Source organism: Lissotriton helveticus, chromosome 3_2, assembly GCF_964261635.1.
Source record: "Lissotriton helveticus chromosome 3_2, aLisHel1.1, whole genome shotgun sequence".
In the NCBI taxonomy this organism is placed as follows: domain Eukaryota; kingdom Metazoa; phylum Chordata; class Amphibia; order Caudata; family Salamandridae; genus Lissotriton; species Lissotriton helveticus.
Window position 1 is genome coordinate 100988134 of NC_136062.1, and position 15484 is coordinate 101003617.

At 42.0% G+C, this 15484-nt stretch overlaps 1 protein-coding gene across 1 annotated transcript in view; it reads left to right on the plus strand.

The window, feature by feature from the left end:
• Positions 1-432: 432 nt before the first annotated feature.
• The window catches only part of UNC13C (unc-13 homolog C), a 1503140-nt gene continuing 1488088 nt past the window's right edge, over positions 433-15484 (plus strand). The window contains exon 1 of the mRNA XM_078684856.1: positions 433-3540. Coding sequence (XP_078540982.1) covers positions 555-3540 — 2986 coding nt within the window. The 5' untranslated portion in view covers positions 433-554. The remainder of the gene's footprint in view (positions 3541-15484) is intronic.

The window sequence follows — 15484 nt, forward strand, 5'->3', positions numbered from 1 at the left end:
CTGAATGTTTCTCGAATTATTATAGAATTCACAATAACGATATTTAGCAGTCTTTTGTTCACATTCTTATTTGTAATATTTGCTTTGAATATATTTAGCTTATTCCTATATCTGTCCTTGTGCGTAACACATACACATGTTTTATTCTGATTAGAATTACGTAATATTAAAAAGTGCATTGTCAACTTGGACTTCATTCCTACTGTTTCTGGTTTTGCCTTTATTAACATCTAGAAGTTTTAACTTTATTTGAAATTGTTATATTATCTATATAAAACTGAGATGTGAATAATAATGCAATTGCCTCCTTTATAGACACCACAAGGAACCATGGGTAACGGAGGAAGATGTTATAGATTTGATTCTTCCCTGAAATTTGGCTTTTACTAACACTTTTCACCGGGTGTGTTTTTGTCACCAAGCAATATTTGGTAGCCATCTATACTGACTAGATTCCACCTCTGGTGCAAAAACGTATACAGACTGTGGAAATACAAATATTCAGGACAAAACTCACATTTTTCACACTAAAAGATTTTTACAAATTGCCCTCCATGGTTTCTGCTCTATTTAAAAGCCTGATCTTATCTTACATATATAAGCTTTTCAAAGGAATGTTTACAAAGAAATTGGGAAATACTACAAGAAAGAAGGACATTTCTCAAAGCAAAAAGGAACAATATATTTGCCAATCTGACCAAACAAAAAATCCAAACATTTCACACGCTATTAAAAGTACTGTTAGAAAAATTGCCAACTGCGCACCTACTCATAATTTATCAACTGGAGAAAAAAAAGGCAAGAAAGAATTCTCCCTTTCTCCAACATTCAGCTACAGAGTTGCCATAGCCAATGGGCTAGAAAAGAGTATTTGTTTAGATGATAATAACGAAGATGAACTTCAAGACTTATCTTCGATTGAAAGTTCATACTCTGAGTCCTTAAGTGAATCAAAGGGGAGTACCAAAAGTAAGCAGTATCTATCTCACACAATGCCTGTAAGGCGTAACAGAAAGAGCTTGAACAGCCTTGCACCATCTGAGGGAAGCTCTGATGGTGAACGAACTTTACATACTTTAAAACTTGGAGCCTTAAAAAAATTTAGAAAATGGAAAAAAAGCCAAGAATGTGTCTCATCAGATTCAGAAGCAAGTTCATGGAAAAAGACTTGGGGCCTACGGAGCAAGTCACTAGACCGAACAGGTCAGAAACAGAAAGCAAATTCAGTTGAGCCTACCTTTAGTTCAACAGGTTGCATTAGTCAAACACATGATGTTATGGAAATGATATTTAAGGAGCTTCAAGGAATCAGTCAAATTGAAACTGAACTCTCAGAATTAAGGGGACATGTAAATGCCCTTAAGCAATCTATTGATGAAATATCTAGTAGTGTAGAAGTTGTACAAAGTGAAATTGAACAGTTGCGTTCAGGGTTTGTACAGTCTAGAAGAGAAACAAGAGACATTCATGATTATATCAAACAAATAGGTCACCAAGGTAACAAGCCTTGTCTTAGATTTTTAAATGTGCCTGAAGAAAAGAATGAACATTCCGAAACACTTGTTTACAGAATATTGGTAGAGAAAATGGGATTTGCAGATGCACAAAGCACCATTAAAGTAGAATTTGCCCACAGACTGGGACAACACAGGGACTGCCCAAATGCAAAGCCAAGACCTATTCTTGTGTACTTTGAAACTCCACAGGAAAGGGATTTAATTTTAAAAAAATGCTACAAATTGAAAGGAACTGGCATTGGAATATCAACTGATGTACTTACTCATGGAATAAAAGTAAGAAAAGAAAAAGGGCTTCCTTCTTCGCAGACATATGAAAGCATGGATATAAAACATTCATCCATTGAGCATAAAACAAAGCCGGAAGAGTGGGAATCTGCTGAGGAAAGTGATAAAGAATTCGAATCAGATATAAACAGAAATAGTTATGCAATTATCTCAAAATCAGCTTTTCAAATCAAATCCCACAGTACAAATCATGGAGAGTCTACAGACGACAGGCGTCATACAGAAAATACTGACGACAACACTTTTTCAAATAAAACAGGGTTTAGTGAACTGGTCTTTCAATCACCAGGATTTGATAATCAAGAAAAACAAGGGAAAATCTACTACTCTGATACAACACCACTTTGGCATTCACAGACTGACTTTTCAACACCCAAGCTTAGCCGTTCAGAGTCAGACTTTTCCAAATTGTGTCAGTCATATTCCCAAGATTTTTCAGAGAACCAGTATTTTATTAGAACTAATGGTAGCTCATTAATGTCTTCATCAGATCGTGAGCTTTGGCAGAGAAGGCAAGAGGATGCACCATCTAACTGGTATTCAAGTTCACAAGACCAGAATTTCAGTCAAGAAATTGACATTTACCAAGAACAGAATGAAGTGGAAAATACCGAGACTGTTGACAGTGGAGTAAGCAATGGAGTGATTTGTATATCAGGGGACAGAAGTCATTATAGTGATTCACAGCTTTCTTTGCATGGAGACCTTTCACCATGGAAAGACTGGCATCATTTGGAGCAAGGAACAGATTCAGGTCTTGATGTTTCAACACAACAAGGTTTTGTTTATAATGCCAAAAGTCCCTCAGATCAGCAACTGGCTATGTACACAAAAGACTTTAGTAGCTGTGAACCTACTGACCTTCAGTATGATACTGAGAGCTTTTACTTTGCCCCTGATGGTAATTTGCCACCATGTCCAAGCATTGACAGGGAATCAGAATGCCAGTGGGTAAGCCATTATGAAGATTATCAGGAAACACATTCAGAAATCTACCAAAATCAAAACAGGTTGTCCATGATGTATCGGAGTCATAGTGAACTACAGAGTGATGATTCTGAAGAAGCACCACCAAAATCATGGCATAGTCGATTAAGCATTGACCTTTCTGATAAAACATTCAGCTTTCCTAAATTCGGGTCTACGCTTCAGCGTGCGAAATCAGCCTTAGAGGTAGTATGGAACAAAAGCACTCAAAGTTTGAGTGGGTATGATGATAGTGGTTCTTCATTGGTGGGAAGAATTAGGACCATGTCACAGTCCACTGCAAATGAGTCAAGTACAACACTTGATTCAGATGTTTACACAGAACCATTTTATTACAAAGCAGATGATGAAGTTGATTACAGTGACACCGCTGCTAACAATGAAACAGACTATGTGGAAGTAATGGAGCAAGTTCTTGCAAAATTGGAAAACAGAACAAACACCAATGACACATTTGATTTTGACGAAGTACAAGATTATGAAAACTCTGCATTCGACACGCCTTATGTAGAAGCTGAAAATGAACAATATGACATCCCATATGATAACCAAGTTGAAGATGAGATATTAGAACCTGAATGTGAAATTGCCATTGAAACATGTGTGCAGGAAGATGAAAATCAAAATGTTACTGAAATGCCAATTGAACTACCAAAGAAAAAGAAAGTACGTCCATCTTTTAAGGAATCTGCATTTAAAGCATACAAGAAACAAATGGCTGAGCTGGAAGAGAAGATTCTTGCTGGAGGTAATTATATTTCATTATATTGTATTAATTAAACAGTGATGACAATTAATGAATGTTTTTATGGAGTTAAAAAACTATTTTGTGTGGATGTCTGTTTTTATGAATTTAGCTTTTTTTGTACTGCACCTCAAACCAAACCAAAGATTTCTATGCAACCATTAGTAACTAGCCATAGGTAAAAGAAAAATGTTGGAGATTTTGAATGGATATTGAAATGCTTGGTGCTTTTACTTATATATCTGACTTTTGGAATAGTACATTATTGGTTTCTTTGTACAGCAATAGCGGAGATTTGATAAACACTGTTTTTATTTTTATAATAAAATAAGCTAAAGATATTGTCAATTACCATCAAATGAATAATGAAATACTGATGTGATGTATTACAGGATGTTTGCTGCATGTTAACAAATTATGCCACTATTATTTGATTAACTGAATTATGTGTCAAGTATTAATGGGCGATAAAAACGTATGGATTGTTTCTCATCCATACATTTAACATTGGTGCATTTCATGACCCTGAAATTTGATTATATGCTTTCCATTCCATTACCATTTTGTAGTGCCTTTAAAGTCCTCAGTACTCATTTATTTTGATCTGAAATGAGCTATTTCAAATTTTAACATTCTCACAAAATTGATAAATTTTAACACTATAGATGAGTAGAAGTAGTGTGTCTAGAATCTTGTTCTAAAACTACATTGACTCTATTGATTAAAGAAATACTTCAATCACATTGTGAATGGAAACACTTGGGTTGTGAGAATGAGTGGCAAGATGCCAGACCTAACAACACTTTAAGAATCCTTTTGTATACTTTTCCTTCTACTTGTGCGCAATTAGCTTTTGTGTATTGCACAAAATAGGCAGTCAGGCAGGGGTTATTCATTTTCGAGAAAACCAGCTTTAAATAAATTAACATGGGATCAAATAGTCCCAATTTCCCCCAAAATATTTTGAAATGTTTACTGTACTTTATAGGAGCTAAAGTACTAGCAAATTCATGAAAGAGTTGGCGGCAGCACCACTGTTCCGATTCAAGAGTTTTTTTAACTTTCTTTTCATTTACATGTTTCTGATTCATCACTTGGTGTTGAGAACTAAAACTAGCTCTGTAATCTATCTGAAAATGCAAAACACATTTCTTTCTAGTACTGTGACAGAATACATAGGAGGAAGTAAACTTTAAATTTTAAGAAAACCTAATGTACCTTTTTGTTTTGGCAAAGGACTATTAAGTTTGTAATATATGTAGGGCCTTATTATGATGCAGTCCTGGAAGACTCTGACCATCGGTCAGAGACTTTTCGGGCCGCATCTCAGTTTAATTTCCAACTGCCGCATTGAAAAGCTGGCGGTCGGAAATTAAACCGGACGGTCATTATGGCTGGCTTCTGACGGGCTCAAGGAGCCCAGAGGCCAGTCATAGGCCAGCCCATAATCCCAAAGGGTGGCCTTTCTGACCTTATGACTATCTTTTATGTTGGACTTTCTAACATGGCAAGCCTGTAGAAGAGCGAATATGGGGGCCTCTAGCAGTGCCCCCTTGCCACTGTAGACTTGGGTTGCAGGCCGAGGGGACACCTATGGTTTTCTCCAGTTCATTCCTGCACCCTGTGGCAGGCACCCGGTAACAGCCATAACACGAGCTCCCTTAGAGGAACGGGAGTATGTGAATGAACCGTGCTCGGTACATCATGATTAGGTGGTTGAGACGGCTAACCTGAGGACGGTTGGCCCTCTTTCTGCATCTGTTACATCCACCTGACATCGTAATCACCCCCTTAGTCTCAAATAGATCAGCAGAGACTTTTGAATGCTTTGCTAGCTAAAAGTCAGGATGTCTAATGACCCAATTTGAGGTCTTTAGGTCGGCTGTATTTCATGTTGTTTCTTTTATCCTCAATATGTGAAGATGCCAAAGGATCTGGATGTATGCAGAATGCAAAGTCCTAATATATTCCTAGGCAATGGTGAATATGTAGTATAGTTTGTTGTGAACTAAACCAATTATTGTGGTGGATAACTTGTGGAGATGATGGTGGTTTTAAAAGTAGGCTTTCCAATGCATGTGTTTGTGTGAAATTATGGTAAAAAAGAAAGGTTTCCCTTTAGGATCTCTTTGCTAGAAAATCAGTCATGCCACATGAATCAACCCACAAGCGTGTAGATTCACCCTTAAAAAGCAATAAAGCACTTGCAAAAAGAAAACAACTATGTTAAAATATATCACACAATTTATTTCTCTTTAAAAACAACAGTGATCCCTAATACACAAGTTCATTAATAAGTATAATTCCATAAAAGTATTCTAAACACCATTAAATTAAAACAATTACAGGAGACATGTAGACAGTAAACTTTGTCTTGAGAGTGTTATTTCGGATACGCATAGGACCCCAGAAAGCGAGAGATTTAATTCCCTATCACCATGAAACTGATGGTCTTTCCGAATATAACAAAAACTAAAGTGTCGACGCGTTTCGGTGGTGTTGTGTCTATAAAACCACCTTCTTCAGGACGTGTGTAACATTAATCTCCTTTTGCATAGTATCACCTAATTTAAAAGAAAACAAAAAGAGGCATTGCAATAATTTATCTTAAATACATATCAACCACAAATGTACAATACCATGGTGATGAATACATCAGTTTAAAAATGATTTCATCAAACAATACAGTGCATATTATTCAATCCTTAAAAGTACATTTGCTACATTTACTACAAAGACAATTATATTATTTGCCACAAACTTCTCAATAGTCTAGTTCGAAATAATTTCCTGTGATACCAAATATTAAAATGACAACAAGGAAATGATAACTTTGCAAGTGCTTTATTGCTTTTTAAGGGTGAATCTACATGCTTGTGGGTTGATTGATATGGCATGACTGATTTTCTAGCAAAGAGATCCTAAAGGGAAACCTTTCTTTTTTACCATAATTTCACACAAACACATGCATTGGAAAGCCTACTTTTAAAACCACCATCATCTCCACAAGTTATCCACCACATTAATTGGTTTAGTTCACAACAACCTTTCTTTTTTACCATATGGTATATGGGCACTCCATTTCATTTAGCTGAATAGAGCCCCTCTCCTTGTCTTTTGATATTTGTGTGAAATTAGCCTGATTTCCATACAAATGTCCTGCAGCATTGTCATAAACATTATGTCTTTTCTTCTTGTGTTATTCCCCATTTTAGAGTTATGTGTGCCAATTAATCAATCACTAGTAAAAATGTGTGATTAAGAGAATGTACATCAATTTATGTAATTCTGTTCTGCAATGTGATAATACAGTTTGATTGAATATATTTGAAGTACTTACTCTAGAATTTCTAGAAGGTTGTTAATTATGTGTCTAGTTTATTTCTGTTATTCAAAATAACACACATGCAAAATGAAAATAATGACAAGGGTATCAGACCTCTCTCTGCTAATGCGTTATTCTGAGAGTTTTGACAACAGTGAATTAATGTTGCAACAGTTGAGCACGAAGTGTGAGGGGTTAAAGGGGAATCTTCATGCCAGATGACAGAAGAGATCAATGAGTCTAACTGAAGGCTACTGGGAAGGGAGGCAATTTGCCTTTGCCTGCTGAGCTTTTCAGTGCAGCTGGCCAAATTTACCAAGAATAGCTAGTCTTGCTTTGACTTAAAAAGAAATCTTTAAAATATACTCCTTGTTTTCTAGTTTCATTGAGTGTGTTATTCATTATTGTGTATTGTCTAGTGGGATTGATGCCTGATGGGATTGATCATTACCTAAAACGAATCCCACTAAAAATTGCTTACTAGGTTACCGGTGGTTGCAGTCCAGCGGGGTTTTAGTCTTGTGTTGACAAAGTGAGGCCTTGCTGGAGGTGAGAAGAGGGAGCGGGGTCTAAAAAACAATCTCTGTGTTCTAGAACAATCTAGAAATCATGACATCAGGAACAGTTATTCACACATCTCTTTACAGTGATCTTGGGCCAAGCGTGTCCTTTAGTAACTTAACTCCCAGATGGGTAGGTCTAATACGTTTGTATTCAATCACTACTGTATATTTTGTACATGGGTTACACTTCCAAAAACATTCTCTGTTGCAACAGTCTGCAGTGCTGTGTTCTCTCTAATGCTCCTTTATTTGTCTTTCTTTTCCACCTGTATGAGATGGGTCTAGCTTTTAAATATGAGGGCCGTTTAGACCTCCACTGGTCTGGCAGGGGTCAGATACCCTGCCCTTTGGTTGTCCAGGGCCTACCTTAGGGGTGACAGATATGTATTAAAAAGGAAGGTTTGGGCCTGGCAAGAGGGTTAGCTTGCCAGACCAACATGGCAGTTTAAACCTCATACACAGGCTGCAATGGCAGGCCTAAGCCATGTTTAAAAGGCTACTTAAACAAAACTCTGTAGACTCACTAGTAGCATTTAGTTTACAGGCCTTGAGCACATGGAAGGCACTTTTCTAGGGACTTATAAGTAAACATGCCAATTGTGGCTAAGCGAATGTTACCATGCTTTAAGCAGAGAGCACATGCACTTTAGCACTGGTTAGCAGTGGTAAAGTGCCCGAAGTCAGCAAAAACAGGTGGTGTGTAGGAACAAGTTAGTGGAAACCATGCCCAGGGTGCCAGGTCTAACAAGTGCCATAATCAAAGAGTTAAACCTCATGTGGTAATGCAGCTGGATGAGGGTTGGTAGAGGCTAAAGGATTAAAAGTTATTGGAAAATGGAAAAGCCCAGTTTATTTCGTTAATCTGAAAAATAGTTTTCTCAATATCCACTGCAGGATAACTTATTGTATGGTCTCCTACAGCTTTGAGTATGAAGTTATCCCTTAATGTTAAAACCATAGGGTCAGATATATGAAACCATAGGTGCACATTTGAAAGTGTCAATATGCCTCTGCAGTTTGAACCTGCAGATCCAAATGTATCATTGTACCTTCAGGCAGAGGGTCCAGCACTGACAGCAGATGATCTATATGAAGTTTTAGCCCAGCCCACACTGCATAGCAAAGCAAATGCATCCATACCACTCCTCTGTTGGGTATTTGCTCCCATGATCCACATGGATGCATTAATGGAAGACTGCTTGGTTCCATCTCTACCCTCACCTTACCATGGGAGAACATTGATATGTACATGTCAACTTGGAATTGAAGTACATTGACCCCCTCCTTGTACTGTGCCTAGTCCAACAGTATTCCGGCAGTACTTTAGAACTGTTGATTTGAAAGAGGGGTGCAACAGGCATTGATTGGACCATGCACTTTAATCTAATTAAATGATTAAAATATAATAATGAAACCTCGGAAAGTACATGGAGTAAAGTCATCACTCTTTAACATACTCACATAGTATCAACTTAAATGATTAATATTTGCAGTGAAACCTAAGAAATACTGACCAAAATGGTAAATCATCACTCTTTAGCTCATTCACATGAGTAAACGTCCAAGCCTTTTAACAGTTTGCATTACCATAACAAATCCACAAGTTTGCTAGGAATGCAACAGGTTGGTTACCCACAATTTCTTACATATGTACTGTGAATAGGACTGTTAAAATTTTGAATTAAAGATAGAAATTGGACTACAAATTAATTTAAGTTTCAGTGTGCCTTTTGTGTGAATGATAATGATTTTGAGTCTAACATTACATTTGTAGATATATTGATTCATTCCAATGATTACATTGTACAGTTGAATGTGTGGGCTCCATGGCGGCTGGGTCCTTTGAGTGGTATTTGCAACGCCATGTGATGAAATTAACAGTAGCAAACAAGTTCATTGAGTGGGGATTATTGTTGTAGATGCTGCTTTTAACCTGGTCATTACCTTGCAATACAGAGTGTGCGTTAGGCCCGTTGAATAATCTATTTTATTTGGGATTTAATAAAGAAGTCTGAGATAAGTAGAGTATTTCTAGCATGGCTAATAACTGTAAACCTATTGTTTAAAGATTAATGTTAAATTAATAAATTAATACATTTTGATAAACAAAGTGTTGTAAGCACAAGTCCATACAAATGTAATAAAAGCAAGGGTGTGGCGTGAGAGTTAGCGTCCGATTTTTTACACTCATCTTGTCAGGGGTGCCTCTACTTTTAAGAAAATCCAGAGAGACTGAGAGCTAAATTATTAGAATGGGGGAGAGATTTCAGAAAGAAAAAAACTTGCAATATGAATAGTAGCAGGGATGATCCTGTTCTGCGTTGTTGAGCTATGGTGGTGAGACATCGAGGGCAACCAGATAAATAGCTTATGTTTATGCATCAGACCCAATACTGTCTTTAAAGTTTTAATTGCTGAATTGCTTCCTTCTGGTTGAGTTGCCCAGGACCTCTTGCTGTTGGAGGGCTTAATTGTTGTGCCCTAGTTTGGTTCACTGGTGTAGATCGTACCTACCCTTATAGTGCATGATGAAGAATGATGGAGCAACACTTTGCAACACTGATGAGATTTACGTGTCCCAAGAAATATAATAGTCACCGGTTTTGTAATTGTTAGTTGAGCATAAAATTTGATTTGATTTTTGATTTTGTATAGTGCTCAAATTCCCGTAGGTGGCTTGGCGCTGCTGCTGTCTTGTTCAATACTGAGAGGGAGATTGATTATTGACTTCTGAAAATCCAGAAGTCAGAGCATTTCCTTATAGAAATCGGTAGGCCGTTCCATAGGGTAGCTGCTCAGAAAACTCCTGCCACCCCAGGTAGCACGTTTTGCTCTTGGAGGGGATAATAGCATCGCATCTGAGGATCTAAGCCTTCTGGCTGGGGAGTACCAGGCAAATTTGAGCAAAAATAGCTTGGTCGTGAACTATGTAGTAGCTTGAAGGTTATGCACAAGGTCTTAAACTCCATTGGTTTTGCTATAGGTACCCAGTGCAGATTGATCAACGCTTGAGCCACTGACCTATGTATAGGAATTCCGGTAAGGAGTCATGCGGCAGTATTTAGCAGCATTCCGAGTTTTTGCAATGACTTTTTCCAAATGCCAATAAAGTGGGCATTTCCGTAATCTATTTTTGCCAGAATCAGAGAGGTGACAACTGTTTTTTGAAGTTCATTAGGGATATATGGACAGATCTTCTTTATTAATTTCAGTGTTTGAAACACGGAAGATGTGAGTGCTTTTACTCGATGATGAAAGTGGAGTTTATCATCAAAGATAATTCCTAGGTTCCTTGCTTTCTGTGCTGGTATTGGTAAGGGTCCCATATTCTGGGACCACTATTTATTTATGTATTCAATATATTTATAGAGCGCAAAACCTGTCACCCAAAGGGCATCCTGGCGCTTTGATCAAGGAACCATGCACTTTAACCACTCAGGCCGTTTTTGGAAATAAGTACGTTTTTAATGCTTTCCTAAACAGAAACTAGTCCTTGTAACTCCTCAAAGAAAGTGGGAGGGAGTTCCAAAATTTGGCCGCTGCCACGCTAAAGGAGCGACCACCCATCCTCACTCTTTGAAACCTTGGAACCACCAGGAGGTGAGCCGATGAAGAACGAAGGGGCCGTGGAGCAGAATACCACGCGAACATGTTTTGCAAAGGAATGGGGCCCAAAAGGTGTACAGCTTTAAACACCAGGCATGCAGCTTTAAACTGTACCCGCAAACCTACCGGGAGCCAGTGTAGGTCTCGTAGCGCAAGAGTGGAAGAGCTGGACCTAGGGCGGGAAAGAGCCAGCTTAGCGGCCATGTTCTGCACCCGCTGTAGCTTCCCTGTCAGATTTTTTTGGAGCCTCCAGAAGAAGCCCGTTGCAATAGTCAAGACGACTTAGTATGGTCCCACGGACTACTTCCGGCCTGGCTTGAGTGGGGAGAAGGGGCAGGACTTTGCGTAACATGCGTAGCAACATCATACACGTTGCAGTGGTTTTATTGACGTGTATGTCAAGTTGTAAGTTAGGGCCAAACATTACCCCCAGGTTACGAGCTGATTCCGCTGCCAGCACTGGTTCGAGGAAGGTACTAGGCCAAAAGTTCTCAGGGAGTGCCCGTGGAATCCGGTCAGTGGAACAATGGAGCACCTCCGTCTTCGAGCTGTTAAATTGCAGGGAGTTAGCTCGTAACCAGTCCGCTGTAGCTGCCATGCAGCGATGGAAAGTATCCAGCGAGACCGCATTGTTCCCTTCCAGAGAGAAGACCAGCTGGGTGTCATCGGCATAATTAAATGCCGAGACACCGAAAGATTTAATTAGCTGGACTAAAGGGCGAAGGTACAGGTTGAACAATATAGGGCTGACGGCCGAGCCCTGTGGAACCCCCTGTCCTATACTCCTTGGCTCAGAGCTAAATGGCGGAAGTGAAACCAACTGTTGCCTGCCACCAAGATAGGATATCAGCCAGTCTCTAGCCCCCCCAGTGACCCCACACTCCTCCAGCCTCCTGACCAGGGTCCGATGGCAGACCGTGTCGAACGCGGCCGACATGTCGAGCAGCACTAAAAAGGCTGCCCGACCACTGTCGACACGCAAACGAAGGTTGTCCAACACGGTCACCAGCGCGGACTCCGTCCCGTGTCCGGGGCGGAAGCCAAACTGGGCCTCATCGAACCACCCGATGTTCTCCAGGAAGCCTGAGAGTGAGCGGGTCACCCACTTTTCCAGGATCTTAATCGGAAAAGGGAGCAAGGAGATCGGCCTGTAATTGGAAAGACAGGCCGGATCCAGAGTTGGCTTTTTTAGCAGAGGTGACACTACTGCTAACTTCCAGCACTCTGGCACCGATGCCGACTCCAAGGATTGGAGACAGATCGAGAACAAAGGCAAGAAAAGTTCTGCGTGGAAAACCTTCCAGAATTTGGGGGGCAGCGGATCAAGCGGAGACCCTGAGGACACCGAATGAGCCACCTTACAGAATTCCTCAAAGGAAGGAGAAGGGAAAATCCTCAGCCGGGATCGACTGGGTGAACTGCCCGGAGCTCCCAGACCAAGGGCGACAGTGCCCGTCTGGGGTTGGCTGGGCAGTTCCACCGGAGCTCTCACACCAATCGGTTGGGGTCGACTGGGTGAGCTGCCCAGAGCTCCCAGACCGAGGGCAACAGTGCCCATCTGGGGTCGACTGGGCCGCTCCACCGGAGCTCCCACACCGATCGGCTGGGGTCGACTGGGTGAACTGCCCAGAGCTCCCAGACCAAGGTCAGCAGCACCTGTCCGGGGTCGACTGGGCATGTCGACCGGAGCTCCCAGGCCAGGAGCTGCAGGTAAGGGGTGTGTTAAGCCCTCCAGGATCTTAGCAGTCTTCTCCTCGAAAGCATGTGCCAATGAGTCGCAGAGAGCCTGCGACGCACGAACCATGTTAGCCGCACAAGCAGGATGTGACAGGTCCTTGACAATTTTGAACAGGGCTTGAGATTTATTAGGCGCCTGAGTCAAGGAGGCTTCTAAGAAGGCCGCCTTGGCCCGCTTGATCTGATCCTTATAGCCTCTTAGTGCGAGCCTAAACGAGGCTTTAGCCGAGGTGGAGTACTCCCTTCTCCATACTCTCTCCGCCCGTTTACAGTTCAGCTTCAGATGTCGTAGCTCCTCCGTATACCAGGGAAAAGCCCGGTTCACTCTCACTCTCGCTCTGCGAAGGGGCACCATCTTATCCAGCGAGTCGGTGATAGACCGGCACAAGGAGGAATAACTTTCTTCCACTGAATGCCTCAAGCAGAAGTTAGCAGGTATTAAGGAGGGCAAAGGGGATGAACTGAGCAATCGAGACCAAGGTCGGCCCAATTTCGAAAGTCCCACCCCGGCGACTTCAGAAGAGTGGTCCCCTAAACATAAGGAGAAGGCCACAAGCGCATGATCGGTCCAGCATTGGGCTAAGATGTCATTAATCACTGCCGAATGAGCGCCAGCGAAAATCAAGTCCAGAACATGACCGCCCCTATGAGTCGCCGAGCAGACCAGTTGCTGCAGTTGGATGTCAGCAAGGGCTTGACAGAGTGAAGTAAGCGCTCCGTCTAAAGGACCCCCCTGCCATAGGTTAAAGTCACCCAGGACTAACAGCTTCGAGTGGGTATTTGATAGGTCGTACACTAAGTCAAGAAACTCTGGCAGAGAAGAAGCCGAGCCCGGCGGCCGATAGCACAACACCCCCGAAATCAGTGTTCTCTCCAGGTTTCTGAGGGAAAAGCCCATTAACTCGAAGCCCGATACCTCGCTGATTTTAAGCTGGAAGAAATCCAGCTTTTTGCGGTAAATAATGCCAATTCCGCCACCACGATTCTTCGGCCGGGGGGTGTGGATGATTTTAAAACCCGGGGGACAGGCCAAACCCAGTTCAACTAGGCAGTCCTTCCGAGTCCACGTTTCGGTTAAAAACAACACGTCCAAACCGGACGAGTCGACCAGAAAGGCAATCTCCGTGTGGTCCTTACAGAGCGACCGAACATTGAGCAATCCACACGACAGAGATTGGGGCGGAGATGGGACAGTGGCCCTCTGTATCAAGGGCACCTGGGACGGTCTTAGATCCAACAAGTCCGTCCGGGAATAGACCAGGCGAGGAGAGTGCGGGTGGCCAGAGGTAGCGGCCCTATGCGCGCCCGTTGCGCGAACGGGCGCAAACGGGCTTACCTCTGGCGCACCTCCGGCGCGTCTACGGCGTGACCGCTGCGCGCATCCGCTGCGCGTCTGTTTACACATGCCTATTTATGGTATTGCGCCGCCCGGGCTTCCGGCTACTAGAGCCTCTAGCCCCACCCAATATGGAGCCTGAAGTGGCCCAAGCGTTAGCCCCCACCAAGATGGCGGTCGAAATAGCATCACCAGGAACCCTGGAGCCCTCTGTCTAAAGCCCCGCTAAATGCGGGTGAAGGGGCCGATTATCGTGCAAGTAAGCCTCTCTATGCCCCGGCGTTGTTATTCAGGTAAATTGCAACAATGCAGTAGTGCAATATACAACAAAAACAGCGGCGCAAATAAAAGCAAAAAGTGCCAGGATATACAAATAATACATTTTTAAAAGTCAGCAGCAATAAAGCGTTAAAACGCGCGATGGTGAAAGATCTGCAGCACTTACTGAAGGAGCAGCTTAAATAAGCTCTCCAATGCCCGGGCTTCCGGCTACTAGAGCCTCTAGCCCCACCCAATATGGAGCCTGAAGTGGCCCAAGCGTTAGCCCCCACCAAGATGGCAGTCGAAATAGCACCACCAGGAACCCTGGAGCCCTTTGTCTAAAGCCCCGCTAAATGCGGGTGAAGGGGCCGATTATCGTGCAAGTAAGCCTCTCTATGCCCCGGCGTTGTTATTCAGGTAAATTGCAACAATGCAGTAGCGCAATATACAACAAAAACAGCGGCGCAAATAAAAGCAAAAGTGCCAGGATATACAAATAATACATTTTTAAAAGTCAGCAGCAATAAAGCGTTAAAACGCGCGATGGTGAAAGATCTGCAGCACTTACTGAAGGAGCAGCTTAAATAAGCTCTCCAATGCCCGGGCTTCCGGCTACTAGAGCCTCTAGCCCCACCCAATATGGAGCCTGAAGTGGCCCAAGCGTTAGCCCCCACCAAGATTGCGGTCGAAATAGCACCACCAGGAACCCTGGAGCCCTCTGTCTAAAGCCCCGCTAAATGCGGGTGAAGGGGCCGATTATCGTGCAAGTAAGCCTCTCTATGCCCCGGCGTTGTTATTCAGGTAAATTGCAACAATGCAGTAGCGCAATATACAACAAAAACAACGGCGCAAATAAAAGCAAAAGTGCCAGGATATACAAATAATAAATTTTTAAAAGTCAGCAGCAATAAAGCGTTAAAACGCGCGATGGTGAACGATCTGGCGACCAAAGGGATCTCTTGTTTCCAAACAGTAGGACATCTGTTTTAACCACATTTAATTTTAAGCAATTTGCTTTCATCCACTGATCTATTTGGACCATACAGGAGTTGAATCTGTATCCACCTTCTTCCTGATCTTTGGAGATTGACACCACAATTTTGGTGTCATCAGCGTAGG